The sequence below is a fragment of the Halichoerus grypus genome, chromosome 14 (genome assembly GCF_964656455.1).
Source record: "Halichoerus grypus chromosome 14, mHalGry1.hap1.1, whole genome shotgun sequence".
Taxonomy (NCBI): Eukaryota; Metazoa; Chordata; class Mammalia; order Carnivora; family Phocidae; genus Halichoerus; species Halichoerus grypus.
This window is the reverse complement of record NC_135725.1, coordinates 91,702,438-91,720,421: the sequence shown is the minus strand read 5'-3', so window position 1 is coordinate 91,720,421 and position 17,984 is coordinate 91,702,438. Positions and strand designations below refer to the sequence as shown.

The 17,984-nt window shown below is 59.7% G+C and overlaps 1 protein-coding gene across 1 annotated transcript; it reads left to right on the top strand.

Annotated features, from left to right (window-relative positions):
- Positions 1-5,613: 5,613 nt before the first annotated feature.
- LOC118546076 (ficolin-1-like) lies at positions 5,614-12,792 on the top strand. The gene is made up of 9 exons (XM_036108733.2): positions 5,614-5,759; positions 7,619-7,732; positions 8,315-8,368; positions 8,882-8,917; positions 9,697-9,726; positions 10,087-10,214; positions 10,670-10,799; positions 11,646-11,780; positions 12,319-12,792. Exons 1-9 carry the CDS (start codon positions 5,657-5,659, stop codon positions 12,564-12,566), a joined length of 978 nt encoding a protein of 325 aa, XP_035964626.1. The 5' UTR covers positions 5,614-5,656; the 3' UTR covers positions 12,567-12,792.
- Positions 12,793-17,984: the final 5,192 nt, after the last annotated feature.

Genomic DNA, 17,984 nt, shown 5'->3' with positions numbered 1-17,984 from the left:
AAATACTTCAACAAAAGCCACATTGCACCAAACACCCTGCCTTTTTCTTTTTCCTTCCCACATTGACAAATGCTATCACGTAGGTTTGGGAGAAGTCCAGTTCGCGGGTGTATGATGGGAACTGACATGATCTCTGGTTCAAGGATCCGGCTTTCCCTTTGGGATTTTCTCAGATTCATTTAAAAGTAGGAAGCGCTACAAGGAAAACACCTTAATAGTGTATTTAGAAGACTCCAGTTTCTGGAGAGACGGACTAAGAAACCACTTTCAGCGTTTGTATTATTTATTACTACCTCAAAACTACCCCAAAACTTAGAGATTCAAAACAACACACCTGTATTAGGTCACATGCCTGTGGCCAGGCATCTGGACAGAGCTCGCATGGATCCTCACTGTGGGGCCTCACAAAATGGCAGGCACGGTGCTGGCCCTGGCCGATGTCTCATCCAGAGACCTGACCAGGGAGAGATCTGCTGAGCTTGCTCCCATCGTTGGCAAGATTCGTTTCCTTGAGGGCCATTGGACTGAGGGCCCCAGGTCTTCACTGGCAGTTGGCCAGAGGCCTCTTGGGGCCTTGCATGGGGCTTTTCCAACATGGCAACGCGTCATCAAAACCAGTTTGTCCCGTTCGGTGCGGGAGTGGGACCCAGTATTCCCGCATTAACCAGCACCCCCACGCTGGCTCCGACTGACGACCTGCTCCTTTATCCTGACACCTTGCTCTCTCAAATCCACTGAGCTCTCTTCCCCCTTCTGTACAACTCCCACCTGAAATGCTGCGTATCTGACTCATGGCTTTCAGTTCTCTTCTCAAATGCCACCTCTTCAGGAACAAAGAGCTTAGAAAACTCACGCTTCAGACTCCTAGTGTCTAAAAATTGGAAGATAGCTTTCATTGTATTAACTCTCCTGCCAATAGAAGCAATAGATTCTAGAGTATCTATGAAAACACAAACGATTTAAAGGCAGTGCTGAGTGACAAAAAGCAGAAACTGGATGTGGGGTAAGCCATAGAGAAGGGAGCCATGTGGGATAAATGTGCCATCCCCCAACTTTCTCCTGAGGGCCCTCCCTGAACCCTGTGAGGCAGGGAGAGCTTGCTCCAGCAGAAGGAGGCTGTCTTAACAGGCTGGAGACTTGGAATCAGAGATCTAGGCTACGGGGGGTGGGGGTGGGGCAGGCATGAGCTGGGAAATCCTGAAACCAAGGAAGCCACGCAGGGAAGCCCCCAGAGCTGGTCACGCCAGCCTCCCCTGTCTGTGGCTGACTGCTGAGGGGAGCCATGGGCCGAGCTGAGCAGAGACATCAGCACTCCCCAGTGCCCAGAGGCTCCTTGAGTTTAAGTGCATTCATTTCGATGGATCTGATGACTACGTCAGGCTTTCTGTTGAAACCTCAGGAGACCGAACCCTTGAGTAAAAGGATGATATCCCAGGACCGAAGTTATCCCCTAGGATTAGGGACAGAAGAGGGCCACCCTAACAAACCCGGGCCCAGAGTGCCAGCACAGAGCTGAGCTCTCTTCTGAGAAACAGCACAGAGTCCTGAGTCTCTGCAACATCGTGTCCATAATATCTTGCATAGAATCAAGGTTTACTAGACACACAGGAGAAGGAAAATGTGACCCATGACCAAGGGGGAAAATCAATGGAAACAACTTCATGGTGTCTCAGATGTTGGAATTTACAGACACGGAATACAGAATAAGTAGATAAATGTCATATAATATATAAGAAAAGATGGATGTCATGGCTGAAGAAGTGAGGGATTTTAAAAGAGATAAGGAAACTAAGAAATGAACCAATGGTAAATATTAGAAATAAAAAATTGTAATCTCTGAAATACAAAAAAATCATTGAATGGACACTACAACTCTGAAAACATGTTGTTGCTTTACCCAAACCGAAGCGTGGAAGACAAGGCTTTGTAAAAACTGAACAAAAGCTTAATTAACGGGAAGGTACCAAGCGTCCTTGCAAGAAGAGTATAGGTGCTGCCGAAAGCAGAGAGGGGGAAGGAGGCGGAAGAATATATGAAGAAATGTTAGCCCCGAATGTCTACATTCAATCAATAGCATGAATCTCCAGATCCAAGAACTCCGTGAAGCCCATGCAGGGGCAATAGAAGGAAAATCACCCCCAGACAGGCTGCTAGAAACTGCAGGGGACGAGAGACAGGAGAAGCAGGCAGCAGGGACGCGGTGGGGGCCAGACCAGAATGGGGGTGGTGGTGGGTGTGGGGGACTTCTCCTGGTGGCAGAGGGCAGAGGGCAGAGGGCAGCGGAAGGATGTCCAGAGGTGCTGAGAGGCAGAAATTCTTCACTTAGAATACAATTCTCACAAAACTAGGATTCATAAGTGAAGGTGAAGTAAGGAGACTTCCAGACAATCGAAAGCAGAGGAAATGTGTTGCCTGCAGACCCACATTCCCCGAAACGAGGAAGGAAGTTATTCCAGCAGATGGGAAATCATTCCAAGTGGAAATGCAGATCCTGAGGAAGAAATGGAGAGCAGCAGAGATGGTAAATATGTATAAAATACTTCCCGCCCCCCTTAAAGAGGCTGTGAAAGGACAATTGAATTTTTAAGATACAAATAATCAAAATGCATTTCAGGGGCTCATAACATATGTAGCAGCAAAATCCATAACAACTACAGGGAAAGGATTGTGGGACGTTCATACGTGAATTGTGACCTGGTGTGCCGGTCACCCGAGGGGGACAGTGATGATGTGAGCTGCATTGCGTGATTCCCCGCACAACCACTGAATGTCACACAAAGAGGTAGAGCCAAAGAGTCAAGACAGAGAGAGTGTGAAACACCGAGAAAGCCAGGTCAACCCAACGAGACGAGGCAAGAGAGAACAACGATGGGGTGGCAGGTGAAGAGCAAGATGGTAGACACAGCACGACCACGTCGAGGGTTGCGCTGAGCGGCACGGAGGAGAAACCAGGATCCCGTGATATGCCGCTTACGAAAACTGCATCTCCAGGGGACAATCAGGATGCAAGTCAGTGAATGAGTGGAAAAGCATCACGATGCAAACAGTGACCTTGAAAATGCACTCTCTGGGGAGTGTCAGGCCTTTGTCCTGGGGGCTCAGCAACACCCACTCCCCCACCCCCACCGCTTCACATAACCAGGCTGCCTCCCTCAGCGTTCCCGGTGCTCGGACGGGGCCACAGTACCCAGCCGCCCGAGGACACAGGGAGGGAGGGAGGCACATGCCCCCCAGTCCGAAGCCGTCCTCCGAGCTTGGCTGGAGTGAAGATGACCCTTCGGAGAGGGTCCACACGTGGAAGGTGGCCGAGACGGCTGGTGGAGGAGATGTGGGTCCCGGAGTCCCTGCGGGGAGGAGGGGCGCTCAGACAGGATCCCCCACAGTGGGCTGGCATCACTGCTCAGTGGGAAGCCACAGAGATTTCAGGTTTCTCCTGTTTCTGGCTGAGTCACCGTTGATGATACTCTGTGTACGCGTCCTTCGCAGTGCACATTTGTTTTCTAATTACATCATATCCTAGCACATTATTGTTTATTTGTTGGTCTCCTTGTTTGTGTTCTGCCTTCCCGAGTGCTTCCCGCGGTGTCCCAGGGCACAGACCAGTCCCTGGCACATCGTAGGTGCTCACTAAACACCCCTCCTCTCTCTCGCTTGTGAGGCCGATCCAAGCCGCGTCCCCATGCTCTGGCCCGAGAAATGTCACCAACAGTGACAGACTTCCAGAATATTCTGGAGCAAGGAGAGCCCACAGCAAGGCAGCCATGAAAGGACTTCAGCTTTGATCCTCAAGCCCAGATGGGTCTTTCGCTTACTATCGAGCAGCCTTTCGGCTCCAGCAGGAGCCTCCAGAGGGGAGGTGGGACTGTCCAGTTCCTGCGCAGGGGCTTCCAATGAGCGGCGGGCAGCAAGCTGACGGAGCCCTGGACCTGGAGCCTGAGCATAGACTTCCACGCCTCTCATCGGGAGACTGGACAGAGGGTGGAGGACAGAGGGAGGCGAGGGAGTGGGGGCGTGGGCATCCATGGACTCTGGGGAGCCGGGTTCTAATACTGGTGCTCAGGTAACAGGCTGTGTGGCCCCCAGGGCAGCCTCCTTCTTCCTCTGGGCCTCAGATCCCGCATCCATGACCAGAGACGCCCTCCGAGGTGCAGCGGCAACCTGGGCCTGACCCTTGCCCTGTGGACTTAAGTCCCCTCTGTGGTGTTTCACGGCTGGGTCCTGTTTGGCCTCTTGCACAGAGATGACCACTCCTCGGGCTACTGTCTTTACGGGGAATTCACATGGGATTTGTTCAGTATGTTACAATTGTAACTTCAAAAGTCCAGTGACTTCCTTAAGCTTTTAAGTGTGATTTTCTCTGTATATAAGAGGCATGTTTTCATGACTCTCTTTGAGGGGCCTAGGAGTAATCCTTGTCCATTGGTTGACTTAAGAAATCTAGGCTGAAATCATCATCAGCGTGTTCGCAAAATGAATATATCCCTATTCGTGTTTTAGCATTTAATTGTCTGTCATCAACGGAAGCTTCGGGGCATCAGCTAATTTTTAGAAGCCTAATCATGCAAATAGGTGAATGTGCGGACATAGGGGTCTCTTACCTGTTTACCTCAAAGCTAAATACACAGGACTATTTCCTCCTAAAATCACCAACAGGTCCGAGACTCAAGGTCACATGTTCAGTGAGATTAGCAGGTTGTTATGCTAACAGGCCAGATTCTCTTCAATGTTGCCAACACTCAAAACACCCAGTTGCCGTGGAGGGCCTTACGCTACGATGTCAGCTCGACGCATTTCGGTCCCTCGACCTGTCCACACACTGTGGGAGGACAGTCCCTGCTCGTGGAGCCAGCGGCCTGGCTGTCTGCGTCTGTCCTGCCCCGAACTTCGAGAGCAGACCCCCGAGGGACGTCCCGTTCCGCGGGTCCCCAGGGAGCGCGCCTCTCCCCGCCGCTGGGGTGTGGCCTCTCCCCGCTGCGGACCAGTCCGAGTTGACGGTAGCAGGACACGCCACCCCAAGATAGGCCACGCTGGCCTGTGGCTTATTCAGAGCTTGAGGGCCCTTGAAAAAGAGGATATGCGGGGAGAGGCTTTCCGTGAACGGCCTCCCCCACCTGAAGGCAGGCCCTCCCCAGAAGCCTGGACGCCACCCCTCCGGGAGTTCTGCCAGCCAGCCGGGAGGCCAGGGGTGACCCCACACACAGACAGTGGTCCCAGACCACCAGACCTTTGAGGTTCCTCCAAAGCCGGGTCCCCTCTCCTGAAGCCAGGTCCTCTCCCCAAGGGCCTGCCCCTCTCCTGCCCCTAGTACGATGGCACCTGGGCCCGCAGGCTAAGTCACCCGGGGCAGCTAAGACACCCGTTTCCCTGCGCGTCTCTCCGGCGAACCCGCAAGAGGACGTTCCTTAGACACAAACAGGCAGGCTGGCCCTTCCCCGCACACGGCCCGGGGGCCTTCTCCTGGGGACAGTGTCCCTGCCCAGGGGAAGCGAGGCCCATTACACCGGATGCTCGTTAAGTAGGGTGTGGGGCTGTGTCGCCTCTGGCTGGCGCCTCAGGAGGAAGTGGCCACCGGCGTGAGAAAGCAAGCCAGAGGTCAAGGTGGGCGGCCGGGCCTCACAGAAGGCAGGGTGCTCCCGCGGCCGCGCAGACCAGAGCCATGGAGCGGGGCAGAGCTGCCGTGGCCACCGGGCCCGCCGTCGCGCTCGCCATCGTGCTCTCGTGCACTGGGGCCTGGGCCGCCGCCGCCGACACCTGTCCAGGTGAGTCAGACGCCGGGTGAGCCGCCCGGACATGGATCCGGTGCTCGGCAAGCCGGCAGCCTCCACGTGCATGCCAGCCTCGCGCTCGGCCCGCCGCGAACATTCCTTCATACTCCTCGTGATAACACACATTAACTGTCATCTTCCAGAAGAGGAGGCTGGTGGGCAAAGAAGGAGAGGCAGCCACACCCAGAGGTGATGGGCTCTGCTCAGAAGTCAGACCCGCTGGGCCCGAACCCTGGCCTGTGCCGTTGGCAGAGGACCCTGCACAGGCATCCTTCTTCTCTGGGCCCCAGGGTCCATGAGCTGGCGGGCGATCACCAGGGTCCAGGAGCCGGGGGGGCGATCACCAGGGTCCACGAGCCGGGGGGCGATCACCGGGGTCCACGAGCAGGGGCGTGATCACCGGGGTCCACGAGCTGGGGGGCGATCACCGGGGTCCACGAGCCGGGGGGTGATCACCGGGGTCCACGAGCCGGGGGGCGATCACCGGGGTCCATGAGCAGGGGGGCGATCACCAGGGTCCACGAGCCGGGGGACGATCACCAGGGTCCAGGAGGAAGGGGGCGATCCTCAGGTCCCACCCCGTGGGTTGTGTGCCAAGGCAGAGGGCGGGATGCCGCCCGGGTCAGATGGCGTGCCCTTGGCCCCGGCGCTGGGACTTCACGCCGTGAGCCCCGCGGTGTCCCTGAGGTGGCAGATCAGGGCAGGCTCCGGAACGCCTTTCCCTGGCTGGCAGCTCTCATGAGCCCTTCCACCTGCGCTGACCTGTGGGAGGTTCTGGACCGGGCGGGACAGGCCCAGGTGCGCTCCCGAGGGTCCGAGGGCCACACCTCGCCTCGGCTAGCCAGGGTTGGGCAGGGCGGAGAACACACTTACACTGAGGATCCCGAGAGAGGTCTGCGGTGCGGGAGGCCGGACACACACACGGGACCCTTCAGGGGATATCAGGGGACAGTTAATTTGTTCCCTAAGCATGTCTTGTTTCTTAACGTGTCTAAAATTGCCAAGCGTTCTTTTTTAATGAGAAAAAATTAAGCAAATTTTAAAAATGAAGTCTCCATTGTTCTGACAGTGAGGTGAGGACATAAGAGACCCCAGATGGTGGCACGGCCCTGTCCCCTGCAGGAACCTGTGGTGTCCAGGCGGCCTCCTGGCGTCCCCAGGCCTCACTCAGGCCTCGCACGAGGATATTTTAGTTTTATCAGTGACACAATTAAACTCCACGAAGTAAATAAACCTCCTCTCCCGGGTCTGTGGCCCCTTGTGTCCTTGAAGCCAACACGTCCCTCTCCAGGGACCCACAGGGACCCTTTCTGGCTCAGAAATTCTGTGAGCACATGCCTGAGGTCTGGGGGTGAAATTTCCATGTTGACCCCAATTCCCCAAGTTTCTTATCAATATTTATCATTATTATTTATTGAAAGTGCCCAGTGTTCAGGAAGCTCTTTGTAAATGCCATGGACCCTGCTCAGATCATAAACATGTGCCTCATCTAATGATAGCCCTCTTCCTATCCTCTTGGAGCTCAGAGGACACAAGCCCAGAGGGCTTGAGTGACTTGTCCCGGGACACACAGCCCTGAGGAGCTGGGCCCCCTCAGGCAGGGAGGACTCCAAGGCCGTTCCCTCCGGCCTGACCAGCACCCACAGCAGGGCGGAGGGGGGTAGAGCAAGTCTATCTACACCAGAGGCAAGAAACCCACTTGCAGGCTGACCCTCCGGGGGTCCCCAGCGGTCTGCCCCGGCCCGAGGTCCCCACGCAGGCAGAAGCCGCGGGTCAGCCGGCCCGTCTGTGGGATCTGCTGAGCCATCAGGCCCAGGTGGAGGGACCGACTGTCACGTCGTGTCTCTCTGCAGAGGTGCACGTGGTGGGGCTGGAGGGCTCCGACAAGCTCAGCATCCTGCGAGGCTGCCCGGGGCTGCCCGGGGCCGCGGGGCCCAAGGGAGACGCCGGGGTCAATGGAGAGAGAGGTAGGTGCAGCGGGCCGCGGGTGGGGTGGCAGGGGGCCTGCCCTTCTCCTGCTAGACCCGGGGCTGGGCGTCCCCCGCACCCCGCGGCTGCAGCTCGGGCCCTGTGCACAGCCGGCTTCAGAACCGCAGGCCTCCTCTCTGCGTGGAGTCAGACCCTACGTGGAGGGGCTCGGGATGACCCGGTCCGGGGGCTGGGCACAGGGCCAGTCTGGCTCGCCCTGCCCAGGACCCACTGCAGGAGAGCCTCCCGGGTCCTGCGGGGACTGGGGGGACAGGGTCTCCCAGGATGTGCCCCGAGATCCGGGCCCCTGACTGGACGGCTGGGCTCGGTGAGGGCGGCACGGGCCTGGGCCCAGCACACAGAGCTCAGCAGGGGCAGGAAGCCGCGGCGGCCCTGGGGCCCGGGCTCCCGGTGACGGCCCGCTCCCCACTCTTGTGCCCGGGGCTGCTCTGTCCACCCCGGGGCAGCGGTTCTGTGGAGAGGTGGCCCTGGGCGGACCTCAGTACTTGGGGCAGAGAGCTCACGTGGAATTGTGGCGGCCGCACCTTGGCCCATGATGCCCTTGTCCTTGGAATTTGCAGGAGCACCTGGTTCCCCTGGAGTCCCTGGGAAGGCAGGACCAACGGGACCTAAAGGTAACAATGTGAGGAAGAGCGAGGACCCCTCGGGGGACCCCGGGCTCTGCCCATAGAGAAATGAGACAGGAACACAGACAGAGATTCAGGGAGACGGGGAGACAGGGACACAGGGAGGAGGACAGAGAGAGAGAGACAGGGTGGGACAGGGAGGCAGACAGAGGGACAGGGAGTGTCGGGACATATTTCCATTCCCAAGGAGCCTCGAGCTAGTGCATGACCAGAGTCCTGATCCAGGGAACTTGGTCCACAATGACCTCTCCTTCCCGGGGCAGGATCCCAGGCCTCGGGGTCCCCTCCCCTGCTTGGAGACCCTGGCCTTTGAATCCTTGGAGACCCAGCAGAGCAACGAGGGTATCCTGCCCAGAGCAGGAGGCCTGGGGCTCAGCCCCGCTGTCCTTCCCGCCGGTCCCTGAGGGCAGAGCAGCTGGGTGGTGTCCCGAGCGCTCACGCGGCCTCTCACTGACCACACTTCCCTGCATTGGGGGGCCCATCCTCCTGTCTCTTCTCCAGGAGACCGAGGGGAGAAAGGAGTACGCGGGGAGAAAGGTGAGCCCGGCTCGCGGTCCTGGGGGCACCTCGGCAGACTTTGTCCATGTGGGGGTCCCAGAGCTGCAGTCAGCCTGGCAGCTTCCCCTGGGGAGGGTCTCAGACCCAAGTCCCTCTTCTGTCAGGGAAACGGTGGGAGGTGTGCAAGGTCAGCTCAGGGCTCGGTTTGATGGCCCGGTCGGTGAGGGCCCAAGGCCAGCGTCTGCCTGCGTTGGACCCAAGTGATGGCAAGACAACATTACTGCCGAATGTGGACGCTTCACGGACTTTCCCTCCTATCCATTCTCACTTCGACATCAAAGTGTAAGCGTCAGAGAAGGCAACTCACAAACTCTAAACACAGGCAGGAGCTCCGTGCACATATCAGAGCGCAGGAGTGGGGCGCAGACCCGAATGCCCAATGCCCCCAGCGCTCTCCCCAAGCAGAGGCTCGGAGGGACAGCGGGTGGAGCTGACACCGACCAGAGAGACCAGGCCGAGTCCATACCGCGCCACTGAGGCCCAGGGGCCCTCAGGAGATGGCCGGCACGGGGTGCACGCAGTGACCCTGAGTGACAGCATGCCCCACGGCCCCCAGCCCAGGCTGGACACAGGGGGCCCAGCAGACCCGCTCCCGGGGACGGGCAGTCTGGAGCGCATCCCTGGGACTGGACGGTCTGCCCCGGACAGATCCCGATCCTATTTGCGTTCTGTATGCCCGCCGCTGAGCACCTGCGGCTGAAGGGGACGGGGGCGCCCGTTTCCAGACCGTGATGGGTGCGTCCTCTCCCCACGAACAGGAGAGCCTGCGCATCAGTCCTGTGACACAGGTACCGGACCATGCCACCGACCTCCCCACGCTTCCCGCGGGCCAGAGGCCAGCCCCACACTGCCCCGGCTTCGGGAATCCAAGGACCACACACTCTTACACACGTTTCCCTCCCTCAGCTACTCAGCAATGGGCAGCTAGCACCTGGCAATGTTCTCAAGAAGCTCAAATGTCCCCTGAAGGCCAGGGGTCCGGGGACTAAGGTGGGGCAGCCCTGGGAGGGCGGATGGCCATCACGGCCGGGCGACCCGGAGCTCGGGGTCTGTCCAGGCCCAGGGTGTCCCTCCCCCGTGTGGACGCCCCCCATCCCCGCCCCGCCCAGGGCTCCCTGCCTGACATCAGCCTCCGGGTCCGTCCCCAGCACCTCGGACCTGCAAGGAGCTGCTCACGAGGGGGCACTTTCTGAGCGGCTGGTACACCGTCTACCTGCCCGACTGCAGGCCCCTGAGCGTGCTGTGTGACATGGACATGGACGGCGGGGGCTGGACCGTGAGTGTCGGAACCGGAGACCGCCCAGTGGTGCACGGGGGAGGGCGGGCTCTGCCTGGGGATCCCCCAGAGCAGCTCGGCCGCCCGAGGGAGGACGCTCTCATGTGGCCTTTGTCAGATTGTCCATATCCCCCCGTGAGGCTGACCCGATCCTCTGGCCCAGGCCGGGGCGAACCCTATGGGAGGGAGTGCAGACTTTGGGGTGAGGCCCGGAAGGAGCCCACAGCTCCAGCTGTGTGGCTTAGGACTTGTCACCCACCTTCTCTGTTCCTCCGTTTCCCCCTCCCTTAGCTGTGGGCCCTGTCCACCCCTGGGGTCTGAGATGAGCCCCCCAGCCATGCTGGGCTCTCGGCCGGGATGCTCCCTGAGCTACAAGGCCTCCCCCAAGGTGGTGGGGCCCCTGAGCCGTGGACCCCAGCAGGGCCCCGGCCCCCGAGCCCGCTCGCCTTCCACAGGTTTTCCAGCGAAGGAGCGACGGCTCCGTGGATTTCTTTCGAGACTGGGCCGCGTACAAGAAGGGCTTCGGCAGTCAGCTGGGGGAGTTCTGGCTGGGGAATGACAACATCCATGCCCTGACGGCCCAGGGTACGTCCCTGACCTCCACCTGCCCTGGACCTGAGCCCTGGCCCCACGGGGCTGAGGAACACGCCCCTCCTCCCGCTGGGGTGCATCTGAGCAGGACCCCTTAGTTCTGTGCCCCCCCACGCATGGGAGCCCTGCCGTGGTCTCACACATCAGGTCGGAGCACGTAAGGACCAAGGGGAAGGACTCTGGCAAGCATGGTGCCTCTGGTAAATTAGATTCTGAGACAGGCGGACCAGCGGCCTCAGGGGTGGGCTCCACGTCCAGCCCCAATCCTACCTCCCACCATTTCTCTGCCCCTGGAGGTGCCTCTTCGGGGAAGAGAGAGGCTCTCTCCTCCTGGTCCTCTGTCCCCGCCCAGCACCCCAGCCTGTGCGGTCTGGATGAGGGCAGGGCCTTTACCCTCGGGCTCGTCTGCCCAGAGCGTCACTTGTCAATGTCCTGGGGAGGCCGCCAGGTGGGCCATCTCCCCTCCCTGCCCAGTACGCCTTGGCGGACTCCTGAAACACCTGCTCCAGCCAGTAGCCCACCTTCCCACATGACGGACGCCAAAGCAGTTAGGGCACGGGTCTGCGAGTGGGGTCACAGCTGGCGGGAAAATGCACATTGTTGATGTAGAGTAGTGTCGGTTTCCAGCAGACGAACAGGAAGAGGGGATTTCAGGTACAGTAGAAGGGCTCTTGGGAAGTGGGTTTCAAGTCCTTCATATAACCAAGGACTTCTTTGATCATGTGGCCCTTCCCTGCCTGCCAAGTTCAGACAGCCCCTACACACTTTCCTAAATTCCCACCTCCCTGCCCTGGAGACAGAGGGTCCCTCTGCTGGGACCTCACAGCCTTTCTGCCCCAGGAACCAACGAGCTCCGTGTAGACCTTGTGGACTTCGAGGGTAACCGCCAGTTTGCCAAGTACAGCTCGTTCAAGATGGCGGGCGAGGCCGAGAAGTACAGGCTGGTCCTGGGGGCCTTCGCGGGGGGCAGCGCCGGTGAGTGTCCGCCCTGGGCCGAGGGGCCTGGGCTGCAGCGCAGAGGGGACCTGCTTCCCGTCCTGGCTCTACCTCGTCTGTGGGGAGAGAGGTGGCGGCAGCCAGACGTGGCTCTCCATCCACCCATACGTGAAGGAAATGTCACCCACGCCTCATGGTGCAGACGAGGTCCACGTGACCCATTCAGTACAAAGTCCGGGAGAACTGGTGTTCTTATTTACCGCCATTATTGACACCAACAGGGGCAGGGGGATAACGTGGCCCATTTCTGTGGAGCTGAGCTCCTGCTTCATGGTGCCTGGCGCTCTCTGCTGAGCAACCTAGGAGTCCAGGGCCACGAGTGGCCTCCCTCCAAGACAGGGTGCCTGCCAGCTGGCAGGGACAGAGGGGATGACGGATGCCAAGGCCACCGTACCAGAGAGCAAGTGTTCACCGGCACCCCCTAGAGTTGTGCAGTGCACGTCTTGCACCCCTGGACAGGACAGTCCCTGCCTAGACCTAGGATCCAGGTAAAATGGCCCACTCTCCCTCTGTGCAGGTGATTCCCTGTCAAGCCACAACAACCTCGCCTTCTCCACCAAAGACCAGGACAATGACGCAATTCCAGAAAACTGTGCTGAGCGCTACAATGGGGCCTGGTGGTATTATCAGTGTCACGTGTCGAACCTCAACGGTCTCTACCTCCGGGGCTCTCACGAGACCTTTGCAAACGGCATCAACTGGAAGTCGGGGAAAGGCTACAACTACAGCTACAAGGTGTCAGAGATGAAGGTGCGGCCCGTCTAGCGCAGGGCGGTCCCCGCGCACAGTGGCCGCAGCGAGGGCTGGTGGTCGCTCCCAGGGGAGGGAGCAAGGGCCTGGGGCCCTCCCCCTTTCCCTCTGGGACCCCCTCTGCTTCGTGCCTCTCACCCGCACTAACGCCCTGTCTCCCATCTGCGAGGGTGAGAGCAGGGACCCCGGTCTTGGCAGCCACGCATTTTCTCAATAAAGACATTTGCTTCCACGCTCGGCACACGTGGGCCCCCCTCGCTTGCCTTTCCCCGACGGCTGGTCACGCCACCTCTGTTCGTTTGTTTGCGCCCCACCGTGGGCGCTGAGGGTGTTTCTGGGGGGTTTCAGGTCAGGAGTCGGCACACGGGGCCTGTGGCCGTGCCCTGTTGCTCTGCGCTCGATGGCCACGGTCGATGGTCCCGTGGCCTTTATTCTGCAGACAGGGCAGAGAGGCGGAGACACAGACCATGTGACCACGACCACAGGCCCTAAAATCTTCCCCATGGGGCCCGTGAGACAGTGTCTGCTGACCCGGGCTCAGAGGTGACCTGGCCTGTCCCAGGCCCCAGCCCTGGGCCCAGCTCTCCCCACTCAGCCTCACCGACCCACTCCCGGCTTCCCTGGTTCTCACTGAGACACCCTCCGACGTGGGGCAAGGCTGACCATGGGCCTGGGGGGCCCTGAGCAGAAACACGCCTGAGGGGGAGTAAGGCAGCACGTGTGGGTGCTCTGAGCTGCTCAGGGGGGGCGCTCCGCCCGGAGGGTCCAGTGCCAGGCTGCCCCACACCTGGCCAGCAGGCACCTGGGCAGGGACAGGTGCCACGTGAGCGGGCAGGCCATCTGAGAGACCTAAGAGGCATTAGCCCGGGAGCCTGTGTCTGCCGAGCAAGCTACCCAGCCCTCTCTCCCCACCCCGCCACCCCACATGCCCTGAGGGAACCCCATCCTCAGCCTGGGCAGCGGGTCCCCGCAATGGCTGGCACTTGGCCCTTCTTTGCTCCTTGGGTCCCCCTAGCCCCCTTGTGACCACTGTGGCTTTGTGGTCTCCTTGCAGAGAATCTGGGAGGGCCCAAGGCGGATCCCACCTTCCTTGCCCCCAGGGTCCCTTCGGGGGGGCGCTTAGCTGGTCTAACAACCACACAGAGCTTGGAGCATGTGGGGTATGTGCCGTCTCCGGGATCCTTCTGGGAACGCGCGCGAGGTTTTCTCTCCTTTCCTGGAGGGAGCCGTGTCCTGAGGATCACGAGCCTCTGCTTGGCCTCGGGCTCCCTGAGCCGCCCCTGCTCTGAGGGGAGCCAGTGCAGGACCCCACCCTCAGCCCCGACCCCTGGGAGGAACGGCCGGGCCCGACCCCGCCCTGGGCATGGGACAGTGGCCACGTGGGCACCTGTTGCCCCCGGAGCACAGGATCTCACCGTGTCTCGACCTCGCAGCCCTGGAACCCGGGTCCTCCTGGGAATGACCTTCCTTCCGGAAGCCATGATTGCAAAGAGACAATTAAACCTTGAGAAAGCACTTAACCTCTCGAGTGCCACGTCATTATCGTGCGAGGCAAAAATAAGACTGTTAAACGCAGAAACCTTTTGAGCTGGCAAGCAAGAAATTCTTTTTAAGTTTTGTTCTCAAAATCCGTTTAATTGAGAGATAGGTTAAGAGGTAAAAATAATAATTTTTGTAAATATTTAATTTGAACCTTGCTGGACTTCATTTATAAATGCTCTCTTGCTTTTAGGACTCGATAAGATTTTTTTAAAAGGACTTATAAAATTGCAAAGATATTTGAGAGAGGAAAGGGCTCGTGTAATTAACCTAATGGAATAGCAGATTTATTTGCATTATATACACATGTGTATTGCAGACGTGTGTGGTTGCTCGGGCCGGAGATGGGGGGCGGGCTTTTGAAGGTGTAACCAGCACGTGGGCATGTGAAGGGCTCTTCTGCCCAGGCCACCATAGGACCAGCTGGCCCTGGGGTCCCCTTGGCAGCGGCAGGTGCCTGCGACCCCCCCCCGGCCCCCCACGAGGCCTGGTTCCTCTAGGTCACCAGAGCTGCTGCAGGGAGGCCAGCTGCCTCCCAGGACCAGGGGGCTGAGGCCAGCTTGGAGCCTGGGCCCAGGCCACGCGTGTCCCCTGGGCTGGGCTGTCCCCTGCCCTCCCTTGCTGCTCCTCCGAAGGTTCAGGTCTGCGGTGTGGCAAAGGGGGCAGGGCCTGTGGGGTCTGTGCACATACCCCTTAGATTCTCAACTGTGGTGGGACCTCTGTGGTCGCGGGAGGGCACGGGGTCCTGCCTGGGAAGCCTCGCTTTGGTGGGAGTGACCCCTGAAGACTCGGGGAGCAATGAGGCCGCCCCTCAAGGTCAGGACGGTGCACCAGGGAGTCCCAACTGCAGGGGGAGGGCAGTGGTCCAGTCCAGGAGGAGGGGGCTGTCCTGCGCGTCCACGGCCCCGGGAGGGAACAGTACCGAACGTGTGTGCTTAGCCACGGGCGTCCTGCCCCTGAGTTTCCCTCCACGACACCCCCTCCTCCCGGGTCCTCTCTCTCACTCTTGAACTTCTTCTGGCTTCAGTCTGATTTCTGGTTTCGTCTGCCCTGTGCTGGCCCTCGTGGCACGAAGGCCCTTTCTCCCAGCCAGCAGGGGTGGGCCCATGGAGCCTTCAGGAGCCCTCCATCCCCTGAGCCCGTGGCTCTCGGAGCCTTGGGCTCAATTCTTGCTATGGTCTGGTCCCCACCCGTGCCTTGCCTTCCAGTCCAGCACGTGCTGGGAGCCCGGCCTGGGGCTCTGGGGGCTCCCTGCCCTGGTCGGCCATCAGTATGTGCTTGGGAGCCCACATTGGCCACCCGGCGCTGTCTGAGCCCTGGGGTGTGGGACTCCCAAGGTCAGGGTCCCAGAGTGGAGCTGCCTCCCTCAAGAAGAAGCAAGTCTTTGTTTCACGGGGGAAATGCCCTGGCTTTGCGTCCACACAGACCTGGGTCTGCCTGGGCTTTGCCAGGTGCGGGTGGTGTGACCTTGGGCCAGTCACTTGACCTCTCTGTGTTCTTTCTCATATGCCTGGGGGGGAACAGAGTGGCTCTGAGGACTCTGGAGTAAGGACGGTGGGTACAAAGCTTGGGGTCTGTGATAGACTGAGGGGTCAGTAATTGTGGTGTGGGCATTGCCCGCTTCCCCCTGCGCCCCCCTCCCAGTTCTAGGGAGCCGCCCTCCCCAGCCTGGCCATGGGGCTCGGGTCTGGCCTTAGCTTCCGTTCTGCAGTCACACCTGGGACGAGGAGCCCCTTGGCTTCTCGGTCACTGTTGTAAGCTGCGGCAGCCCCGGCCCCCATCCGCGGCTTCTCTATGCCCCCTGCCCCCCTGGCTGCGGGCTGGTCATGGCTGTTCTGCTGGGGGTGTCGGGGGCTCTGCAGTGGGCGCCCCGGGATTGGAGGTCGGTGCCACTTCTGTCTGCATCTCCAGCTGCCCACACTTGCCCGGGGGTGCTCTGAGGGGCAGAGCAGAAGCCAGGCTGCCTGGGGTCTCAGAATCCACCAGGGAGAGCCTGCTTCCCCCCTTGCTCTCTCCTGGCCTGAGGAACATCCCCTCCTCCCTGGAATAAAGCTGAGCTCTGGGGGCTGTGAGGGGCCCCAAACAGTACTGTGCTCTCACCCCAGCTCGCCAAACCCACTTGCTCCAATCCCTCCTTCCTTTTCGCCCACGTTCACAAGTTCTTCTAAGGCTCCAAAACCTTAGGGCATTTTACAAGGAAAGGACTTGTAAAGTGTCATCTGGTGGATTTTAGGCTCAGGCAGGTCAGGCGAAGCAGGACATGCTCATCGGAAGGGGATTTTGTCGTAGGCTGCATTAACGAAGGCGCAATGTCTAGAATTGAGGAGGAGACACCTCACTCTCGTCTGCACAGGTCAGGCCACACTTGTGCCTTAGGCCCTGAGTGTTGCACTTCAAAGGAACCAGGGAGGGCGTGCGGTCTGGGTGCGGTCCCGTCGAAGTCTTGCCTCCTGGAATGTTCTGGAAGCAGCTCCAGAGGCTCCGAGGGAAGAGCTCAAGAACCAGAACCGTGGTCGTGCATGTGTCCCATCTGTGGGCTGAATAGGCCTCTCGAGGGAAAGAGCGGCCTGCGGAGGAACATAGCTGTTTGCAGGCGGGATCCATGGAAGGAATCCCAGGAAGGTGAGGTCTTGCAGAGTTGGAAAATGCCGAGCATTTCTAGACCCCAAACAGTGAGAGATGGGATTTTGTTAAAGCCCCCGAGGATAAGACCAGTGGACCGTGTTAGGGACAGAGCGGCCCTGCCTGGTACACCACGGTCTTTGTGTTCAAGCCTGAAAGCCCCAAGCAGGCCTCCCCACGACGATCAAGGCAGAGACATGTGCACGTCCATTAACAATAAATCCAGCATGGGAAGCGCCTGAGGAGGAGTGCATGGAGAAGGCGGAGGGCAGGGGGGCTGGTCGCCGCCTCGCAGGCACACTGACCCGCCCCCAGGGGTGTCGGACCGTGACCTGGGCAGGAAACACATCTGTCTTGTCTTACAGCCCTGGGGTAGGAAGGTTAAGTAGCTGGCTGTCACTCACCTTGACAGGTGGCCTAGGTATGGATGGACGGTGGACGTGGAAGGGGAGACAGGAGCCCCCTATATGCGCTCTAGTCCTGAAACCGGCCCTGGGGGTGGAGCCCACGTAGGCCCCTTCCCATTTCTGTAGCCACACTCGAGCTCCTCCTTGTCGTCGTCATGGTCCCCATGACTAATCAGCCATATGGGGCGGGGGCGGCCAATTATCTGATTCCCGAAGCCTTGCGAAGGCCGGAAGCCCCACCGGCCCACCCTGAGACGTGGCAGCAGTCCCAGTCAGGAAGCCGGGAGAGCCACGAGCCATCTGGAAATGTCCATCTGTCCCAAAGCATCAAACACAGCCCTCCCAGAGTCCGGCGCCTTCCATCACAAGAGGGGCGGTCTCAATTTTAACCAGGGTTGAACAGTAAACCATCAAATCTGGGGATGGGAAAGAAGGTGCGGCGGCTCCAGTTCGTGCTTCCATTCAGAACGAGGATCGGTGGCTCCCCAGCCCCCGATGGCCCCCGTGGCGGCCTGTGCAGCGTGGCCTGGGGCAGTGGTCCGTGGCATCAGAGCTCCTCCTCTTGTGGAACTGGCCCTGCCTCCCCGCAGAGCTCAGCTCTGGAGGGGGCCTCACGGAGAGCACAGCAGGGAGTTCAAAGGCCTTGATCCAGGACCCCCATGAAGGGCCGGCTCTGGGCTGCTGGCCAGGACATCAGAGTCAAGGGCAGAATGCACATCCAAGGCAAAACAAAAGTACCCCAAAAACCATGCAGGACAGGCTGGTGAGGCCCTTGAGGCAGTGGCCTGCACCCCGAGTAGGGGTTCCAAGTCTGAGGAGCTCAGGCATGGTGAGCGGCCTGGGCACGGTGCGGCGGCGTCTGCCC